This window comes from Molothrus ater, chromosome 16 (genome assembly GCF_012460135.2).
Source record: "Molothrus ater isolate BHLD 08-10-18 breed brown headed cowbird chromosome 16, BPBGC_Mater_1.1, whole genome shotgun sequence".
Taxonomy (NCBI): Eukaryota; Metazoa; Chordata; class Aves; order Passeriformes; family Icteridae; genus Molothrus; species Molothrus ater.
In genome coordinates, this window is record NC_050493.2 from 8,830,095 (window position 1) to 8,849,394 (window position 19,300).

A 19,300-nucleotide genomic window follows, 5' to 3' on the forward strand; every position below is an offset into this window, starting at 1 on the left:
GGTTTGGGGGGTGTGAGGAAGGTTTGATGAGGACCAGAGCAGTCCCTAACCCCTGCAGGTCTGGCTCCCAGCAGCCCGTCCTGCTCTCGCTGCCAGCACACGGTGCCTGCTCCCTGTTCTGTGTGTGCCCCCCCAGCTCTTCACCACTTCTCTTTTACATTTACGGGCACAGGGAGGTATTTCTAGGTATTTCTTAAATATGAACAACTATTTACAGTCATTTCTCAGGAACTGAGCTGCACACAGCTGCACACTGAATTGCAAATCCACTGGGAAGGTGGCAAACAACCCTCTCATTTCCCAGGGGCAAAGGAGGCTTAAACCAGCCCCAGGCTCCAAATGTCACATAAACACAGGGAGACCCAGAGCCACAGTCTTGCTGTGTTAGGAATAACCCTCTTTGCCCAAGCAACCCCTGAACTCAGAGACTTAGCTCCAACAAAATGCACTGACAGCGGGTAGGAAACATCCTGTGCCACAGGGGCCATGACCTGTCCTTTGCCCTTCTAGGCACAGGGCCATGAGGGGCAGAGAGACTGCCAGGGCAGGAAGGAGTTAAAGGTCCATCTGCTTTGTCAAACAGCAGGGAAAAAGGGTGAAACCCTGACCTTGTGATTTAGGGGCACCCCTTTCATACATCTTTTTGAAAGCCAGAACCAGCTTGCTTCCCTAAAAAGTGGTTCAGGGCAGGGGCCACAGCCCAGGGTTAGGCCCTGCTGGGAGCGAGCTCCTTGGCTCAGGCTGTGCTTTTTAAGCCAGGTACCAAAAGGATTTTCCAGCAGGACGTGGTTTCCAGGGCCCCTCCCCACTGACAAGATTCTCCTCCTCTATATAGGGAGGCTGCAAAGGCAGCAAGGACTGGGCTGTCCCGGCTGCTGGCTGTATCTGCAACTCACTCTGCTCCCCCCATTGGACACCTGTGAGTACCAGGGGGGCCAGGTCCCTGCTGGGGACAGGGCTGGGGGCTCTGGGAGGGAGACTCTGCCAAGTTAACTCTGCTCTGCAAACACATCCAGAGCATTAACCTGGGGATGGGAACAGACCTCTCAGATGTGCTAGGGCGATTCATCCTGGTTTGTGTTAATGCTTGGGTTCTGCTTAAAATGCATAGGGACTGTGCATGCTGACAGTGGGCACAGGTGTTCTAGCTTGCCTCAGGTCACTGCTCACACTGCTGTTGCTGGGTCGAGCCTGAAAGACACCAGAAAGACACCAGAAAGGGAAGGAGTCCACAAGGTGCAGGGCAGTGCAGGTGGTCCTGGCAGCTGCTGCAGGTAACCATCACTTGGGCATTTGGGAATGAAAAACCTGAGCTGCTGAGGTTCCTAACCTCTCATTCCTAATAAAGGACTGCTGAAAGAAAGTGCAACCAAATAAAATAATCAGTTCATCAGTAACTTGTTCTGGAAAGAGGATAAATGCTTAAAAATTAGAATCACTTTTACATAAATGCCTCAGCATTACATACATATGTTTTTAATATGCTGGGAACGAATTTGAAGCAAAAATAATCTGACAATTTACTGAACTACAGTAATTTCAAAGGTGACATGCCTTTTTTAAAAATGTTAAATAAAGCAACAAACTTCTAAGAAAATCCCGTTAGTAAATTAAAACGTCAGTAGATGGCAGTGCAGAAAGCAGCTTCAGCACCATCCCACAAGTTCACGGGCTTCTCTTACATATAGATGTGTGTGTGTCTGTGTCTGTGTGCATGCACACCTATAAAAATGCTGATATTTATGTGAAAGGCATATATGTTTGCATAATTAAAAAGCCTCATGAGATATTTTCAATATAAGAGAAATCAGAAGGCTTGTCATTATCTAATACATCCATATTAGTCAAACCTTTTCTAAACTACACTTGTTGAAAGACAAGCCCACCTTGTCCTTCACTCCCAGCTTTGCCCTGGCAGGTAGTTTGCAGCAGGATTGTCTGGATGGACTGAGTGGCTGAACTCCCCAGTCCCCCCTTCCCTCCAGCCTCTCAGGCAGGGCTGAGCTGATGAACCCCCCAAGAGCAAAGCTCTGATTAAGTTGTCACTTCAGTTTAGTGCCCAGTTCTGCCCTGGCCGTGTTCGCTTGGATGTAAACAATGAATTTTATTATCTCATTTGCAATTGACACACTAGTCCCTAAAAGGTATTTGTTTTGAATTTGTTATCATTACATTTTTGTGGAACGGGGAGTATTGAGCAGAACATCTCCATAAAAGGCAGCGTGGGGATGTATGCAGAGATCCCAGTGCTTTGGAAATCACAGAGCCTTTTTAGCTGCAGATCTGATGGCTTTTAAGTATGTTAATTTCAGGAGAAGCCAAGAGCTAGAGACAGCTTTCCAATTTGTACAAAATCCAGTTAAATTATGGATTATTTGTGAATTAAAATCAATATACAGAATTTTATTTAGTTAATAGAATGACATTATCAGAATTTGAAATAGCTGGTATTTTCCAGATAAAGGGAATCTAGCCCTTTTTTTCCCTTCTTTTCTGATTTTTACAGTTTATAACACTGGCAATAACTAGGGCAAATTTCTTTTGAAAATTAGAAAATTAATCAAGTGTTTAGTCAGAGTTATGTAGTAAATCACATTAAAAAGGTGAGATGACTTTATTATAAAATGAGGCACTTACAGAGAATTTGATTGCAGCATATGGAGAATGCATTACCAAAAAAAGGTGAAAGGCCAGGAGGGATTGATAGCAGTGCTCGTGATAAAGCTGCCAATGCTGGGGAATTCCATTCCTAAATGAAGGTCACAAGGTTAGGATTCACACCTAGATTATCTTTTGATTATCTTTTTTTCCAAGCAGTGCTCAGTTGGATGATTCAGTTACGTACTGGGAAAGTAAATATAAGAAAACTGGAAAGATCATAGTCAAGAATTACTGTAGCCCAGAAATGCAGAGTCAAGAGCAGGTTACTGCTACACTTCTCCATCAGAAACTACTCCTGAGAGCAGGACTTGGTTTTTTAAAATAATTGTTTCTAATAATTGTTTCTGTGTTCTTCTGTTGTAATAATTATTCCCTGTACAGATGTGATAAGGCTTTATATTGACATGCACATCCTGCAGAGGAAGGGAGAAGTGTCCTTTATCTTTTCCTTAGGGGAAAAGCAGTCCCTCCAAGCTCTGACTCAGGAGGCAATTCTGCTTGGCCAATAACCTTTTAATTAAAGTGAACTTCCTGGGAATATTTATATTTCATTCTTGAAATAATATACTCAGGATAAACTAGTTATAGAGACAGCATTCAGCTTCTGTCATTAACATGGAAAGAGAAAGGACAGTGAAGGTCAGGCAGATATCTCCATAGTGGGACAGCAGACAGAGGAACAGCTGTAGAAGTATCATGTATGTTTGTGTGTTGGACAAGTACAACAAATGGATCAGTTTAGGTGTAATTTAGCACAATTCTAAGGCAAAACTTCACATCAATAGTATTTTTGTGATTGCTTTTCTTCCTCCCACCCTCAGGATAAATCACCTCTGGGTATAAAGTGTATGCTCTTGTACATGATTTGGGCTAAATGGCTGAGAACCTCCTACCACCTCTTGCACATGGACTGGGGTCTCCATTTCTCTCAGCCAGGCCTGTGGGTGAAACCCAGGAACTGGCTACGGGGTCAATTGTGCCTTCCCAGGGAAGGTTAGCAGGCTGTAAGGAGCCTCTCCCCTTGGCCCATACTCCCAGTATCAATCAGTGCAGTCTTGATCAGAGATGGACCAGAAGATACAGTGACAATTATTAATCAGAAAGCTTCAGCATCTCATTAGCAGCTCATTAGTCCTCACTAGGACAAATTTAGTTGAGTTTATGGAGCTTAAATTCTACCCTTTTCATTCAGATGGAAAACCTTCCTTTATAATGAAAATGAATAGTGCACATTAATAAATAAATTCAATTATTAATAGCCATTAATCCACACTTCATAACTGCCTTTCCTTTTTTTCTGCAGTGATAGTCAGAAGCTGCTAAAACTTTATCCTTAGATTCCAGAGGTTCAGTCATGAAAAGTTCTTTTCACATAAATCCATGTTTTCTTCTCACTGTGTTTCAGAGTAGTTCTGGGATCAAGTTCAGACTGTCTATTCACCAGTTCTTGTAGGGGATCTATTCTTACCATATTCAAACTAGTCCTAGTGTTGGATCTAGGGAACAAGAATCTGTATTTCCAAGTTCTGCAGTTCTTTCCTCTTATATACCTTCCAAATGGATCTTGCTTTGAAAAAGATTGAATTTAAAACTTTCTGCACCTGTATATACAGGAAGAAGTAGGAGAACATAGTCAAATACAGACAGACCAGCTCTGAGTTTCATGCTAGAATCTGTGGAAGGTGTTATTGACTTAGCCTGTAACAAAGAAACAAACTTTTCCTTGGTCCTTGGGCCACAGAACAGACGAACCTCTGGCACGTCCCACTGTGACATGCTTTGTAACAGGCCAACAGTCTTAGCTATGGTTGGGTTTTTGAGGTGGATGGTCAGGATGATTTGGCAGTTTGATTTCCATCATCATTTTCTGTGAGCAGCCTCAGAACAGCAGGATTTTACCCCATGAAGCTCAGCTCTGCAGTTCAGTCTCACTTTTGGTGTTTCTGAGAGCAGTACCCAATTCCTATTGATATAAAAGTGCTGTCACCTTAGCCTCAGGCAGCACTATCCAACCTTTCTGCTGTTTCAGCATGGCCATGGAGCTCTCTTCTGGCCATAGGATGGGCGGAAATCCCTGTCTCCACTGCTGCAGCAGCTCCTGCCATGCTGCTGGGGCAGTGGGGTGGAGAACATGCCTTGCCTGTTGCCACAGCAGTGGGAGAGGCCAGGGCAGCCCCTGCTGCTCCCTGAGCCCTGTGAGCTGCAGCTCTGGGATGGGCAGAGCATCCCAGAGCTTCCATGGCTCTCCCCTGTGAGCAGCTTCCCCCTGCAGCTGCCAGCTGGAGAGCTCAGCAGGAGAGAATACCATCTCCATTATTGGAACTGTGCAGCTCTACCAGCCCTCTTGGCAGCCAGGGAGCATTTTCTGCCTTAATCCACACAGAGGTCAAATAGTTTCCTCTTGCTCTCTCTTCCAAGAATCTCCTGGGAGCGAGCAGAGGGACACATCCTACAGATGCTCCCTCGCAGAGCCTCGACAGCGGGGAGCACTGCTCAGGGGCCAGTGGCAGTGCACAGGCTCTCCCTCACACATTGCACCTTCATGGATTATCTGGGCAAATTTTCCTCTTTGGGATTTCCAGGCAAGGCTCTAGAGCAAGCATATTTCGCTTTTTGCCTTTTTGGTTTTGGGGTTTTTTTTGTTTTTTTTTAAGACAAGACAATTGTTGCAGGAGTTTAAAAGAGCTGGGGCATCTAATTTCCACTGGATTTCAGTGGGATATCACCTAACCTTCTTAGGCACCTCTAAAAATCCTAGTTTTGTTTTTAAGCTTTATGTCACCTTCCACATGATCCATGTTTCCTTCTCAGACCCCTCATACAGTGTGGCCTTGCATAAAAACCTTAATCTGTGGGAAGGCTTCAGGGACAAATATTTGGAAAGCAAGCTCTGGTACTCCCAGAGCACAGTGTGTCCATTTGGCTACATACCACAGAGCTTGGTCCTTACAAATATTGTCCTGCTTATGGGTTGCCTGCTGACATCTTTAGCAGTCAGTTCTCCAAGCTCCCTCCAGATTCATGTTTTTTTGAATGCTGTAAATATTAAACTCATTCTCAATAAGGAAATGAAACAGCCTCTGTCTCCTAGAGATGTTTTTCTTGGGCACACACTATTTTAGCTCCTCCCCAGCTCTCCTCTCTGCTCCACTGCACAGCATGTTTCCCAACCAGCACACTCTTTCTGCCCTGGAGCAAACCACAAATCCTCTGTGTACTCCTTGCTGCATTTAGATCTGTGCCCCCACGGGATAGAGCAGAGCACTTACAAAGCTCCAGCACTACCAGCACTGATCTTGCAGCCACATCCAAACTTCAGTGGCAGAGCAGGAGAGCAGCTCCCTGCTGTCTCAGCACCATGCAAAGCAGCCTAAACTCCCCCCTGGCTCTCACCTATGGGGCAGATACACCCAGCTGCTTTATCCCTGTGCAACTGCATGGCAGAGCTGCATCATCCTTCCAGTCAGAGTCCAGAGTATCTTTTAGCTGAGGCAATTCCAGGCTTGTTTCATTTCTTCTCTCTCTCATGTCATAGACATTTACCCTTCAGAAATGATCAGCTCCTACTGTCTGGCCCATGGGGAGGGGCTAACTCTAAATTACTTCAATTACTTCTCCTTCACCAGCAGTTTTGACAACAACATCATTTTTCTGCTTTTTCTGTTGACCTTGTCTTAATCTTACTCTTCTCCAAATTAAACATTATTAAGTGATTGGAAATAGTCCTTTGCAAGAAAGGTTCATTTCTGTCCTTGCTGGAACACAGCCTGGGGATCATCCTTCTACTGTTTATTTCATTATTGCACTGATATTTCAGTATGCACCCAGCAGCATTTGGCTGATTGGAAATTTTGTGTTTGTCTGAATTTAATTAACTTTGTGATGGGCAAGAGCTGAGGCTGCAGGAAGGAGTTCATCTGGTGGCCCTGGTGCAGTTCTGACTGTCTCATTGCACAGGCACTAAGTATCCATGTGGAAATATGAGATATGACACAGGACCTATAGTGCTTTGGACCTACTGCATGGCAGATTTGACAAATGTGTTTTGTCTGGAACATCTCCACATTTGCCTTCCTTTATCCCTTTAAAGCAGAATATTTTGCTTCCTCAACAGGTGTCTGCTGAGTCAAAATGGCTCAAAAACCTCTCAGCGATGATGAGAAATTCCTCTTTGTGGACAAAAACTTCATCAACAACCCACTTGCCCAGGCTGACTGGTCAGCAAAGAAACTGGTTTGGATTCCATCAGAGAAACATGGATTTGAAGCAGCAAGTATCAAGGAAGAGAAAGGGGATGAGGTGGTAGTTGAACTGGCAGAAAATGGAAAGAAAGTGACACTGAGCAAGGATGACATCCAGAAGATGAACCCTCCAAAGTTCTCCAAAGTGGAGGACATGGCAGAGCTGACTTGCCTCAATGAAGCTTCAGTGCTGCACAATCTAAGGGAGAGATACTTCTCAGGTCTAATTTATGTGAGTAGACCCAAACACACACAGAGTATTTCCCATTGCATGTGACCACATCCCATGGACGAGGTGGATCCCAGCCCCTGTCTGGGATAAAGGCCTTGTGTAACACTGCCATGCAACTACTAACCCCCAGCAATGGCATCCTAACCCAAAAATGTTCCAAATTCACTTTATTCCCCATGATTCTCCTGCTTCTTTGATAATTGCTTCATTACTTAACTAAATTAAAACATATGAAGGTTTCTTCCACAAAATTTACAGATTCCGAAAGAATATAGTTGGCTTGGAAAGTACTCTCTGATAGGGGAACAAAATCTGAGTCCTGGGGAAAAAAATTTGAGAGGGACTTTTAAATTAATTCAATGTAAACCTAAACAATTTTCCAGTAACTTGCAAAAAGAGAATACAGAAAGGCAAATCATGCAGCTTTACTCAGGTAAAACCCAGGCAAAACTGAAAGGCAGCTGAAGAGTTCTGGTTTGGTGGTGCTGGAGTTAAACCTTAGGTGTAGATAAAGGGACAAAACCACTGGAATTCAGGCAAGAGTACTTGCATGTACCAGTGTGTCACTGAAGCAAAGTCAGGCATCCACCAAAACTTATTGTCCCTCATGTTGATCAAGTTACAGATCAGACAAGCCTGGACAAATTATAATTTGTCTATGTTCATGTGAGTTATGACAAATTATATTGTATTATTCTGTCTTTCAGTCTTCACAAGTACATTAACACAACAATATTTTGATATTGATAACCCTGTAATCTATCTACATCAACAGTTAGCAAACAGCACAGTAAGAAAGCCTAAAACTTTTCCAAGGAATTTAGCTGTTATCTTTGATTTTACATGAAGGATCCCTCTGCTGTGCTGCAGAAGTTATCTACAGTTTCAGTCTATGAAAATTTTATTTGCATGACAGACCACCGATGAGTGAAAGAAAGTACAGAGCTTAAGTAGAAACAGTAGTCAAGGTCTTATTATGAGAAATGCTAAATTAGAAAGCAGGAAATTAAGCAAAAAATAAGATAGTTATATGGACTACAACAAAGAAACTGCTTACTTGTTATGTGTAACTTCAAAGAGCTAAGCTCAAGATCTTTCCTTCAGGAATGTACTCAAATGCACATTATCAAGTTCCTGAAAGAAGGTAGAGTTCCCATCTTTTCATTATTTGAATTTGTTGGATTTTAGGTTTGCAGGTGAACATGTGGACCCACGTGCTATTATATCAGAACATGCAGCCTTAATGATTAAAATTGACTTTTTCTGAAAGTGTTCTGCATTGTTGCAAGAATTAAAAGAATGAGAAGGTTAGTGGGATAAAATGGAGGATTGGGTATTTGTTGTTGTTTTCAGCAACACTCTGCATAGCTGTTCCAGGATTTCCATTATGTTTACTTTTTGGAAATTTCATTTTCTACAGAAAGAGGAAATTAATTTCCAATAATGGATAATGCAATTAGAAATCAAAGAGTTCTTCACGGAGGCAAAAATGGAAGTGTACCTGAAATTAAGTTTTCTTTCTCAAGAGACTAAATTTTAAGATGGTAAAAGTTTCAAAGACATTAATTTGACTTGTAGTGCAACAAGTTATTTGTATTTTCAGTATGTAAAACCTGCTTGAAACTGCCCAGCTTTATACAGTGCTGCCCTAGTAGATGCTGCCATACCTTTTTAAAAACAGAGGGGACATCTAAACAGAATTTGAGTCTCACCCACTTGCAAAACTAACTGTAAACAACCATCTCCTGACTTTGCCATGTGTTGCCTAATTTGCATCCCTTGGAGTCTCACATATTCAAAGAAAACATGACCTCAGCATTTTTCTCTCCAGAGTATCACTGATGCAAATGGGAATTCCCAAATCTGCTAAATAAAAATAATAAATCCAGCTGGAAAAAAAAAATCATCTCCCCCTTGCATTTACATTAAATATTGTTAAATAAAAAGATTCAGTGCAGAAGTTCACTGGGTAACTGCACACTAGAAAAACACCCTGGCCTTTTGCTTCTTCACAGATAATTAAGATAGAAGGGCAAGAAGAAACATGAGCCACTAACTCATGTTTCACATTGCTCAGAACAAAAAGAATCTGCTTTATCCACACACAAATTACACCAAAAATTATACTATAGGCATGAAAAACACAGCAATGCAACTTTAGTGGATTTGAGAGTAGAATCAAATTCCTTGCATTCATAGGCACTACTTGTTCAGTCTTCACTAAACAGTGAAAGTGTTAATGCTGTCTTTGGTACCTAAAGCTAAATATGCGTGTTGGAACTGAGTTGGACTCTTCTGCCCAAACCTAGATATTTACAATGCAGATGTGTGTTTGTGGCAGTCTCTTGTAAATACCCAGCAGCAGCAATCTGAGGGACACCCAAGCTCAGCACTCCCATGGAAGTATCCCTAAGATATTTCAGGTTATGTTCTTCCTCCAGACCCTCTGGGGAGAGATTCAGCCCCTCTCTAGACAGGCTGTGCCCAGAGAGAAGGATTTAAGGCATGGAAGCTTCAGTGTCCCCACTTTCCATCACACACTTGGCCATGTCAAAATATCATCTATATTAATCCAGCTCCCCCAAATCCTTGCAAAGCATGTACCTAGAGCTACAATCAGCCAAAATAAGAGGGCTTCATTAAATTTCCTGAGGTGAAGAGGGCTTCATTTAATGAAGAGGGCTTCATTAAATCTCCTGAGGAGATCACGGTCCAGTTAGAAATGAGGATTCTTGAACTTCATCAGCTCCAGCTTTTGCTCTGTCTTAACAGCCTGCTTCTGGCCTCGAAATTAGCTCTTTAAAGCTGTGTTACTGTGTGCCTGGGTGTGCAAACAGCCCTGCATGTGGCAAGGCAGGAAATGCCTCAAAATCTCAGGGAAGGAGGCCTAAATAATTTCCCTAATTTCCTCTCCTAATTTTTTACTTGGGTGGGGATGATTAGTTGAGTGTGTACAGTAAATCTATTTATACTACTAAAAAATGCCTTGCTGTCCTTTTCGTAAGGACCTTGCAGGCCATTCTAGGATAAACTGTCACTTTTCAGGTGTGTTACCCTGGCAACACTAAAACTCATTTTGACATGAGCAGCATGGTTTCATTCTGACATCCCAATGAAAATCCAGCCCAGCCATTCCCCACTGAGGGGCTCAGCCTGGCGATTCTGAGACCCAACAGGGGATTTGAGCTGGGTTTTCCTGGGCTGGGCTGGCGATGCTGAGACCCAGAGGGGATTTGAGCTGGATTTTCCTGGGCTGGGCTGGCGATGCTGAGACCCAGAGGGGATTTGGGTTTTCCTGGGCTGGGCTGGGGATTCTGAGACCCAACAGGGATTTGAGCTGGGTTTTCCTGGGCTGGGCTGGGGATTCTGAGACCCAACAGGGATTTGAGCTGGGTTTTCCTGGGCTGGGCTGGCGATGCTGAGACCTGGCAGGGATTGAGCCGGGTTTTCCTGGGCTGGGCTAGGGATGCTGAGACCCAACAGGGATTTGAGCCGGGTTTTCCTGGGCTGGGCTGGCAATGCTGAGACCCAACAGGGATTTGAGCTGGGTTTTCCTGGGCTGGGCTGGCAATGCTGAGACCCTGAGCTGGGTTTTCCTGGGCCAGCCTGGTGATGCAGAGACCCGGCGTGGGGGATTTGAGCCGGGTTTTCCTGGGCCAGCCTGGTGATGCAGAGACCTGGTGTGGGGGATTTGAGCAGGGTTTTCCTGGGCAGGGCTCCCACAGGCCCAGGCCAAGCTGTCGCTGCCTGCAGCCGGGCTGTGCCGTGCCAGGCCCGGGCCCTGGGTGCTGATACCATATAAAGTGCTGGCTGTGCCGGGCCGTGCCGGGCCGTGCCCTATTATGGTCAGGACAGGGAAATCCCTGCACCCGGGGAGCAGCGACAGCTCCGGCCATGCTGGGACACAGCCCCGGGCTCGGCGTGGCACTCCCAGCGCTCTGCTTCTCATACACGGCTACAAAATCAAATTAACAACAATAAATATTTTTTAAAAAACCAAACAAACCACTTCTGACTATATCAGAAACAGCAGAGTTTCATTATTTCTTTTTTCCATAGGCCAGTTTAAATATCACAATACTCCTGCCTAATGTGAGATACTCTCTCCTAATATGAGAATTATGTTCTCATGACTTGAGTGTTTGTTGGTTTTGGTTTTTTTGTTTTATTGCTTTATTTTGGGGGTTGAAATTTTATTAAATTAAATACCCTTATAAATTTATTTTAGAAGCTGTTTGTGAAATATGGCTCTTCATCTAGTATCATATGGTATTACTTCTGGTCCAGGTCAAGAGCTGGAATATTTTGAAATAAAGGAAATTTTAAAATAAATAAATAAATACCCAAGACAGAATGGATGAACACCTATCAGCTGGCAGCCACTATTCCTGTTTATGTATTTGTTTTTATATTAATACCTCCATTGAATTTTAAACAAACCACATTTTTCCTGATGTTTCCTGCAGAAATAGTCATGCTGTGAAGGCATGGTTAGTCTCTCAAGGCATCTATTTGGAACTTGAGCAATTTTATTTAAGGACTCTCATCAATCATCAGTATTACGTGGTGTTCATGGAAGCTTTTTCTAAAAAAACCCTTCAAGCTTCTTACCTAGAATTTCAGTTTACAAAATTTGGTGCCTACCTGAGCAGTTATTTATATCATTTTGATAAAAAATACACATATAAATATTAATTATTACAGTTATCACCATACTCTTATGTGTGATAAGGGTATGGATTATGTACTGAAAATAACTGAAGTTAAGGAGCTCTAACATCAGGTCACGGTGTTCCTACAGATGACTGAATTCACCTACTTTCCAGCAGCTCACTTTTTAGCAATAATGATTTGTGCACTTAGAAACCACCTATGCACATACACTCAGAAAATCTGCTTCCTTTGTTACCCTGGGCAGAACACAAAGGAGCACTGCTGCTGAAATCCCACTAATTCCCTGCAGCTCATGCCTGTGTTTCCCAGCCTGGACATGGCACATGGCAATGTTAAACCCAGCTTTTATTTGAATTCCCTTGCAGACTTACTCGGGTCTCTTCTGCGTTGTGATCAACCCCTACAAGCAGCTGCCCATCTACTCAGAGAAGATCATTGACATGTACAAGGGCAAGAAGAGGCACGAGATGCCCCCCCACATCTATGCCATCGCTGACACAGCCTACAGGAGCATGCTGCAAGGTAGGACAGCCCTGCCAGCCCTGCCTGGGTGCCACAAACACCTGGGAGCTCCACGTGGGCTCCTGCAAGCAGCCAGCCAGGAAAGAGCTCTCACAGAGAGCAGAGCTGCCTTTCTAGAAGTTTCAGAGGAATTTTTTGGCAGGAACAGCAGTCCACAAACGCTGTGTGACTCAAAAAGGAAAAACAATCCTTTCACCCATCTGTGTCGAGGCATGTGGGAAGGTTTCAAAGTCAAGCAAATAGTTTTGGCAAATACGGGCATGGAAAATGCTCCCTCTCCACTAGTGGAGACTATTCCAAAGTTAGCTGTGAGCGCTGCTGGATCTCTCGGCATTGCTGCAAAGCAGATACAAACAGGCTTTTGGGGCTACTTTCCCTACAGCCTGATGTCTTGGACCCTGAGTTGAGATGTGCTGTTTTCCAACAGGGATGGCAATGGGCAGTGGGAAAGCAGTCGTGCCCCAAAGGGTGCAAACAAACCCCCAAAATTCACAGATCTCTCCTCCTCCTGCAGTCACTTCTGACAGACTGAGGGGATTTTGTCCTAAGGAAAAACTATCATTTAGGGATGAAAAAGCTAAAGTGATGGATATAGGAGGCTGCAACACCTCCAGAATATAGGGCATGACCAGGTGCCATCTCACATTGACCTTGGGTGCTACAGGAAACCAGGAGCTCTACAAAATATTTTGTAGTTTATATGCCCTCATAAGGACCCTGACCCTGCAGAAATTCTGGCTGACAACTATGGCTCAGCAAGATTCACAGGCTTAGCCCTAAAATTTAGGGCTTCCCAGGATTAGGACTTTTTCCCTTCCTATGGCTTGTATGACATTTCTTTCCTGGAGCTACTTCAATCCTTTTATTTAAGTGGATCCCAGAAGGCAGAGCTACAGTGCAGCAGAGGAGGACCAATAAAGCAACAAAAATATCTGAAAACAGACCTTCCTACACACTATATGATATAATCATAGTTATAAAAAACTTACTTGGCAGAAGGTCATCCCACTAAGCCACAGTCACATATCTGTGCTCCAGCTTCCCTCCTGAGCCCTGTGCTCTGCATCCAGCACTGTCCAGGGCTCCTGAAGCCATTCCTCCCTCTGATCCTTTATTTAAGCAGCAAGCCTTGAGGGGAGATCTGGAAGAAGCTCCTGGCTCCTGCAGACCATCAGCAGTTGTGCAGGGTACTTGTCTCTAGAAATGAGGTGGGGGAAAAATACAAAAGGGATATAAGCTATGTGTAGGAAAGGAAAAAAATAAACATATGGCTGCAGCCTATGCTGAAACAGAATTGTCTTGTCCTGACAATACATGAGTTTTCTGCCTAAAGTGAAACTAATTCAGCACAGATGAGCTTGATCCAAGCAGCACAGGGATGTCTCCCACTCCCCCTCTCTCTCTCTGACTCTCCTCTGTCCCTCCCAGCATGTTCTCCTGAGCAGTGGGAAGCCACTGGAGCTGCTTTGCCCTCACTGTGGCCATGAACTGCACTTAGAGCAGCCTGGGTTCAGATGTGCCTCTCAGGATGGCTGCTGGAGGGAGGAGACAGCAAGAGTGCAGGTTCTTATCAATTCACTTTTTTGGGGCTCAGAATGATTTCCTGGCCCTATGAGCTTTTGGGGAGTTACTCCTCATTATTCATGTGCCCCCACTGCAATTCTTCCTGGCAGCAGAGAGGAGGGGGAGAGCAAGTAGAAAGGAACAAGGAGGGAGTAGGTGATCAGCTGAACCTTTAAGAGGATGTCTTTTCACTACTTCTCACCCCAACCACGCACAGCTGGCACAGCAGAGCTCCCAGCACAAGCCCAGGACACCCACGTTTTACTTGCACATGTCATCTTGGAGTCTCTCCATCTCTGAAGAGGGCCCCAGTTGATTTTAAAGCTGTGCTTTTGTTTGTAAAAACCTACTCGTGTTTTGTGCATGAAACTAAACCAACCCTCAAAATAACTCTGGTTATTCAGCCAAAATTCTCTTCACGTTGGGGTGGTGAAAGTGGGCGTCAGCACAGTTCTGAGCGAGCCTGCTGCACATATAGGCACAGAGAGCTTCAGGGGGTAGTGAGCATATTTCCTAAAGGAATATAAACAAAAGTTCTTACCCACAAACATGGATCAGAGCACTAAATGTTTTCCCTGTGAAAAGTCAGTACTGCTTCTTATCTGGAAACTTGCATAGTTTCTGCTTGCCAAAGTAAAATATGTCGTGGATTCATGAGACCGAGGAATTATATTCTGGTATTTCATGACCAGGGCCACTTGGCCCAGAGCAATCAGCTTGTTCAGATGATCCTTTATCTCTTGGTGAACCAAGCCTCTGTGTCTGCAGATCCCTGGTCCTACTGCAGGTTCATCAGCTGGGAATCACAGCCCTCTGCATTCTCACCCTCCCCTGTGTTGGCACAAACATCCAGCAGAACACATGAGCTGGGCACACTGCATTCCTGCTCTGCTTCAGAGACTTACTTGGTTAATGTATTCATTAGGGATGATGTTTAACTCCCATCAAAGCTCTTCTGATAAAAACACTTAGCCACAGCTATCAGCAATCAGATAATCAGACTTTCTTCCAAATATGCAGAAAAGCTGACATCTCACAGGACACAGGAATTATCAAAGATGTTGGCTGGGCAAAGATAAAATTTCCACTTGTTTCAAGTGGTTCTGAGCACCTAAAACCCTTTTGCAAATCACAGTCATGCTGTCTCATGCTCAGCCAGGAGTGCTGGGTGTCTTGTTGAATCTGCTGATTTCCATGTCACTAATGCAGTTTGATCAATGCCCAGGCACAGCTGTGGATGCTCATTTCCAGCCAGAATGGGAATAAACTTGAATTTTCTTTAATCTCAAAGACTGAGAATTCTACAAGAGCATTTGTGTGTGTGTCCCCAGGAGTTACCATACTGAACTGGGCCCTCCTGGCTGTGTTTACACACTAGCTATGGATGATTACTGCTACACTTGGAGACTGCAATCATAAAACATTTCCCCCTGCTCCTGCACCCTCTGCTCTCTCTGTGTTTGGGATGAAGTAGCTCCATACAGAGGGCTTGATCCCCATGCCAACTCTTGCACTGCCAGCAGGATTCTTCATGGAGCCATGATGCAAAACTGCTCCAGGTGAAAGCCACCCCTGGGTTTTGCTGTGCTGAAGTGGGTCCCCCCTCCTGGGGCACAGTGTGGTCTGTGATGCTGGCACAGTGTGGTCTGTGAATGCTGGTCACAGCAGCAAGGAAGAGGCAGTGCAGGCCAGGGAAGAGGAGCTGGAGGTGGCTGGATGACCCTTCCTGCAGCACTACCAGCTTCCAGTGATGGTAAAGCTGAGACACTGCTCTGTAGGGAGGAGTAATTCTGCTGCCTTCTGTCATCTTCCCTGCAGAAACAAAAAATAAGTGGTAGACAATACAAATGTGAAAAGTCATGTTATGTAGAAGTAGTAACAAAGTTTTTGTGTAGGTGGTTAGGCCTTTATTAAGTTTTCTGGCAGTAAATCATCATGGAGAAGATATATTACAGCTTTCTACAGATTCAAGGAGATTATTTTCTGTGGAGCCACTTTTATGCAAGCTTGAGTTAAAAATGGAAAAACAAACAACCTGGTAGCTACTCAGAGGTATGGGAGGGAAACACAGTTCCCAAGGTCTTAGAAAAGGAGGCTGCTGTGAGAAGCCATCTGTTTACTGTGTCCTCAGCAGGACTGTACAGAAATGTCCCCTTTAGGCAGTGCAGTTATTAACAAATGTAAAGAAGCAGTAAGTGAGTGGGGGAACATGGTTTCAGTCTGGCTTTTTTCCTTTTATGGTAAAGCTGCCAACTTGCTGCTTCATTGTGATAAACCATCTGATTTTGTTTGTGATTAAGCAGAGCTAACTGGTCTATCAAGAACAGAGGGGCAGGAAATCTTACAGACAAACTGGAGGTGTTTGGTGAAAAAGTAAGCAGATTCTAGAATGAAAAAAACAACTCTGCTTCATGTTTAGGAAAGCTGGTGAGGTTTATAATGTAAGTGTAGGTCTCTATTAAAAATGGAGGAGAAAATTAATAAATGTTTAAACATGTAATATAGACATATAGGAGGTGGATGATACTCTTCCAGGTAGGGTCAAATTTTCTTAAAAGGCATTAACCAAAAAGATATTAGAATCTAGAAGACCTATTCTGTTGCTTTTAAAGCCCCAGGAATTATATTTAAGGAGTTTTATTTATACAGCTCTTTCTCTTCGATAGATAGACCACATAAAGTTGCAGACTCACAAATAGGTCACAGTCTTTTCTATATAGAATGAAACATTCCAGAACAGAAATAGAATTAATTGAATGGGAGAGCCTTTGAAAGTAAATGAGACCAGTATCTGCAGCTCAGGCCATAACAGAATAGGACTGGACTTCCTGATACCTTTCATCCTTAGAGGTGCAGTTAGAACTGATGCAGGAAACGGAATAACATCTGGAATTCCCCCTCTGTGAGTGTGCACAGCACAGTTTGCCAGCATGGGGTTTCTCCCATGATTAACCTATCCCTGAGGACATTTGGTGCCACTTCTGACCTTCCTCATCCTTCCTCTGCTTTTACACATCCCCAGGCTCCCCCTGCACCGGCCCTTGCACAAACCCCTGTGTGGGCCAGTCTGTGAGACACCTTTGGGAGCCTTCCCCTACTGAGGAGCAAAAGAAGGGCAGCAATGGGCAGCAAAGAGTAGTGAGAAAATACTTGGCTTGGAGACCAGCTTTTTCTAATGTTCCCTGAGCTCAGAAATTCCACTGGCAACTCAGTATCAAGAGTCACTTTTATTTTCTTTATGATATTTATGGGTTAGTGATGCAATATCAATATATGCCCATGGTTTCTATTTACACAACAATGTATTTTTAGCAGAAGTTCTTCCATGCTTTCACTTTTTTAACTTAAAAGAAAGAAAGTTTAGCTGATACCCTGCAGTGAAAAACAAACATGGCTCACAGCTCCTCTCGTCCCAAATGTTTATGTGGAAGAGTCCTGCAGTGCTGATTGCTGACAAATACCTCCAATAAAAATGAGGAATGAGTAATTTTGTAGCAATTTACCAAACAAAGCAGTTAAGTGGCACCATTTGTTGTGTGGTGATCAATAAAGCAGTTAATGTTATAGCTATTGAGGAACTGGGAGTAAAACAGTTGTTTAATATCAATCCAAGCCATTGCAGAATCCTCTAATGCTTTTCCTAGACTGGCTGTGGGCCAGGCAGCAGGTACAACTTGAGAGCTTAATCAATTGGTTTAAATAGGTTTAAATAATCTCATGGTATTTATGACATACAGGGTCAGCAATAGGGGTGAGCAACCAGACAGGTATTCCTGCAAGTCACCCCACACACTGAGCAAAAGGAGCTCATGTCTTAACCTCTGAGCAAAGCTTGGTGCTGGCTCTGCTTTGGATAAATAATGCCAGACCATACAGAAGCACTGAATTCTGCCTAATTATCTGCCTCAAGTATCAGATGTGTAAACTGAACACATTTTTCAAAAATGTATTTGACCTGCCTGGGAATTATTTTCCTAAGTCAGAAGATTTTTTTTGCAGTCTGTAAAGGCAAACTGACAGTTTCAGTCAAAGAAGGGCAAACTTCAGGGCTGGGGCTGGTTGCTCAAGGCCTTGTTTAAGTCTGCTTCCAAGTAGTGCCAGGGCTGGAAATACCACATCTCTCTGGGAAACTTGCCCTGGTGTTTGACAAGTGAAGGAAACAGTTGTACTTTAGAATGGATCTCAGCAAACATGCTCATCATGCCTTTTGGCAGAAAAATCTGTGTAAAAGTTCTGAAGGTAGAGAGAAACTCCAACTCCAAATGAATAAGCAGGGAGGATTGCTCCAAGAACAGGTCATGGAGATGGGCTGCAATCCTGACCCTTCCTGCAGCATTACAGAACTCTGGACACTCGTATGCTGAAACCTCTCACATGCCTCACCTAGCAGAAATGGAAATTTTGCTCCTCCTTTTTATAAATCCTGATCTAAAATGTGTTTGATGGTCTGTTCATAGTAAAAAACCATGAAGAATACTTACATATTGTTGACATGATCTTGTATAATCTAAAGTATCTTGTTTTATCTTATTCTTTGGAAGATCTCCCAAAGAAATTACTTGTTCTCTTGATAAATGTTGTCTCTCAGTCTGAAATGAAATACAGGCTGAATTATTCAGGTATTTGAACTGCTTTGCTTTCAAAAGTCAAAGCTTTGCATGACCAGCTTAAAACATTTTAGTTGTTGATGCCTTATCTGTCCAGACTTTGCTTTGAGTGGGCTGCTGGCCATAGTTCATAAGCATAGTAAAAACTTGAGTTTCAGGTTTGAAATTTTGTTATAATCTTCTTACAGAGAGCCTGATCTTTTTGCTGTCCTCATTACAGTTCCTCTCTAATGGAATTTACAGAAAATATTTTTGACCTCTTAACCTTTTGTTCGTTTTTTGTACAAAATATTTCCATTACAGATGGTTATTTAAATTCAAGGGCAAATTAAATAAGATGTGAACCCAGTACTTTTTACTAATGATGGTCAGCCAGATTTTAGAAGGTCTAGGCTGTTCAATGTAAATCCTTATAAATATAAGTGCTTCTGTCAGAAAAGCCATTCTCCCTAATTAATGGATTCTTTTTTCTTTATTCACAGATAGAGAAGACCAGTCTATCCTGTGCACGTAAGTAAACTCATCTACTTTTGTACATCTCAATGTCACAATATCTTTATTCAAAATTGATTCAAATTCTGATGGAATGGACACATTCTCCTCACCTTCAGTAAGCTTGAGCTCCAGTCCCAAACCTACTTCATTAGATAGACCTGTTCATAAGATAAAGAGCGGGTATCAGTGTCACAGGAAATCTTTAATGAATAAAATTATTTATTTTAATTGACTTTCTAAACTTAGAGATTTAACAGTTCACAGTGAACTACTGGGGAGTGTGGTTAGTGCTCCACAAAATCCCA

General features: G+C 43.3%; 1 protein-coding gene across 1 annotated transcript in view; it reads left to right on the forward strand.

The window, feature by feature from the left end:
• Positions 1-885: 885 nt before the first annotated feature.
• Positions 886-19,300, forward strand: part of MYH11 (myosin heavy chain 11) — a 53,678-nt gene continuing 35,263 nt past the window's right edge. The window contains 4 exon segments of the mRNA XM_036392574.1: positions 886-919; positions 6,776-7,134; positions 12,174-12,330; positions 18,983-19,010. Coding sequence (XP_036248467.1) covers positions 6,793-7,134; positions 12,174-12,330; positions 18,983-19,010 — 527 coding nt within the window. The 5' untranslated portion in view covers positions 886-919; positions 6,776-6,792.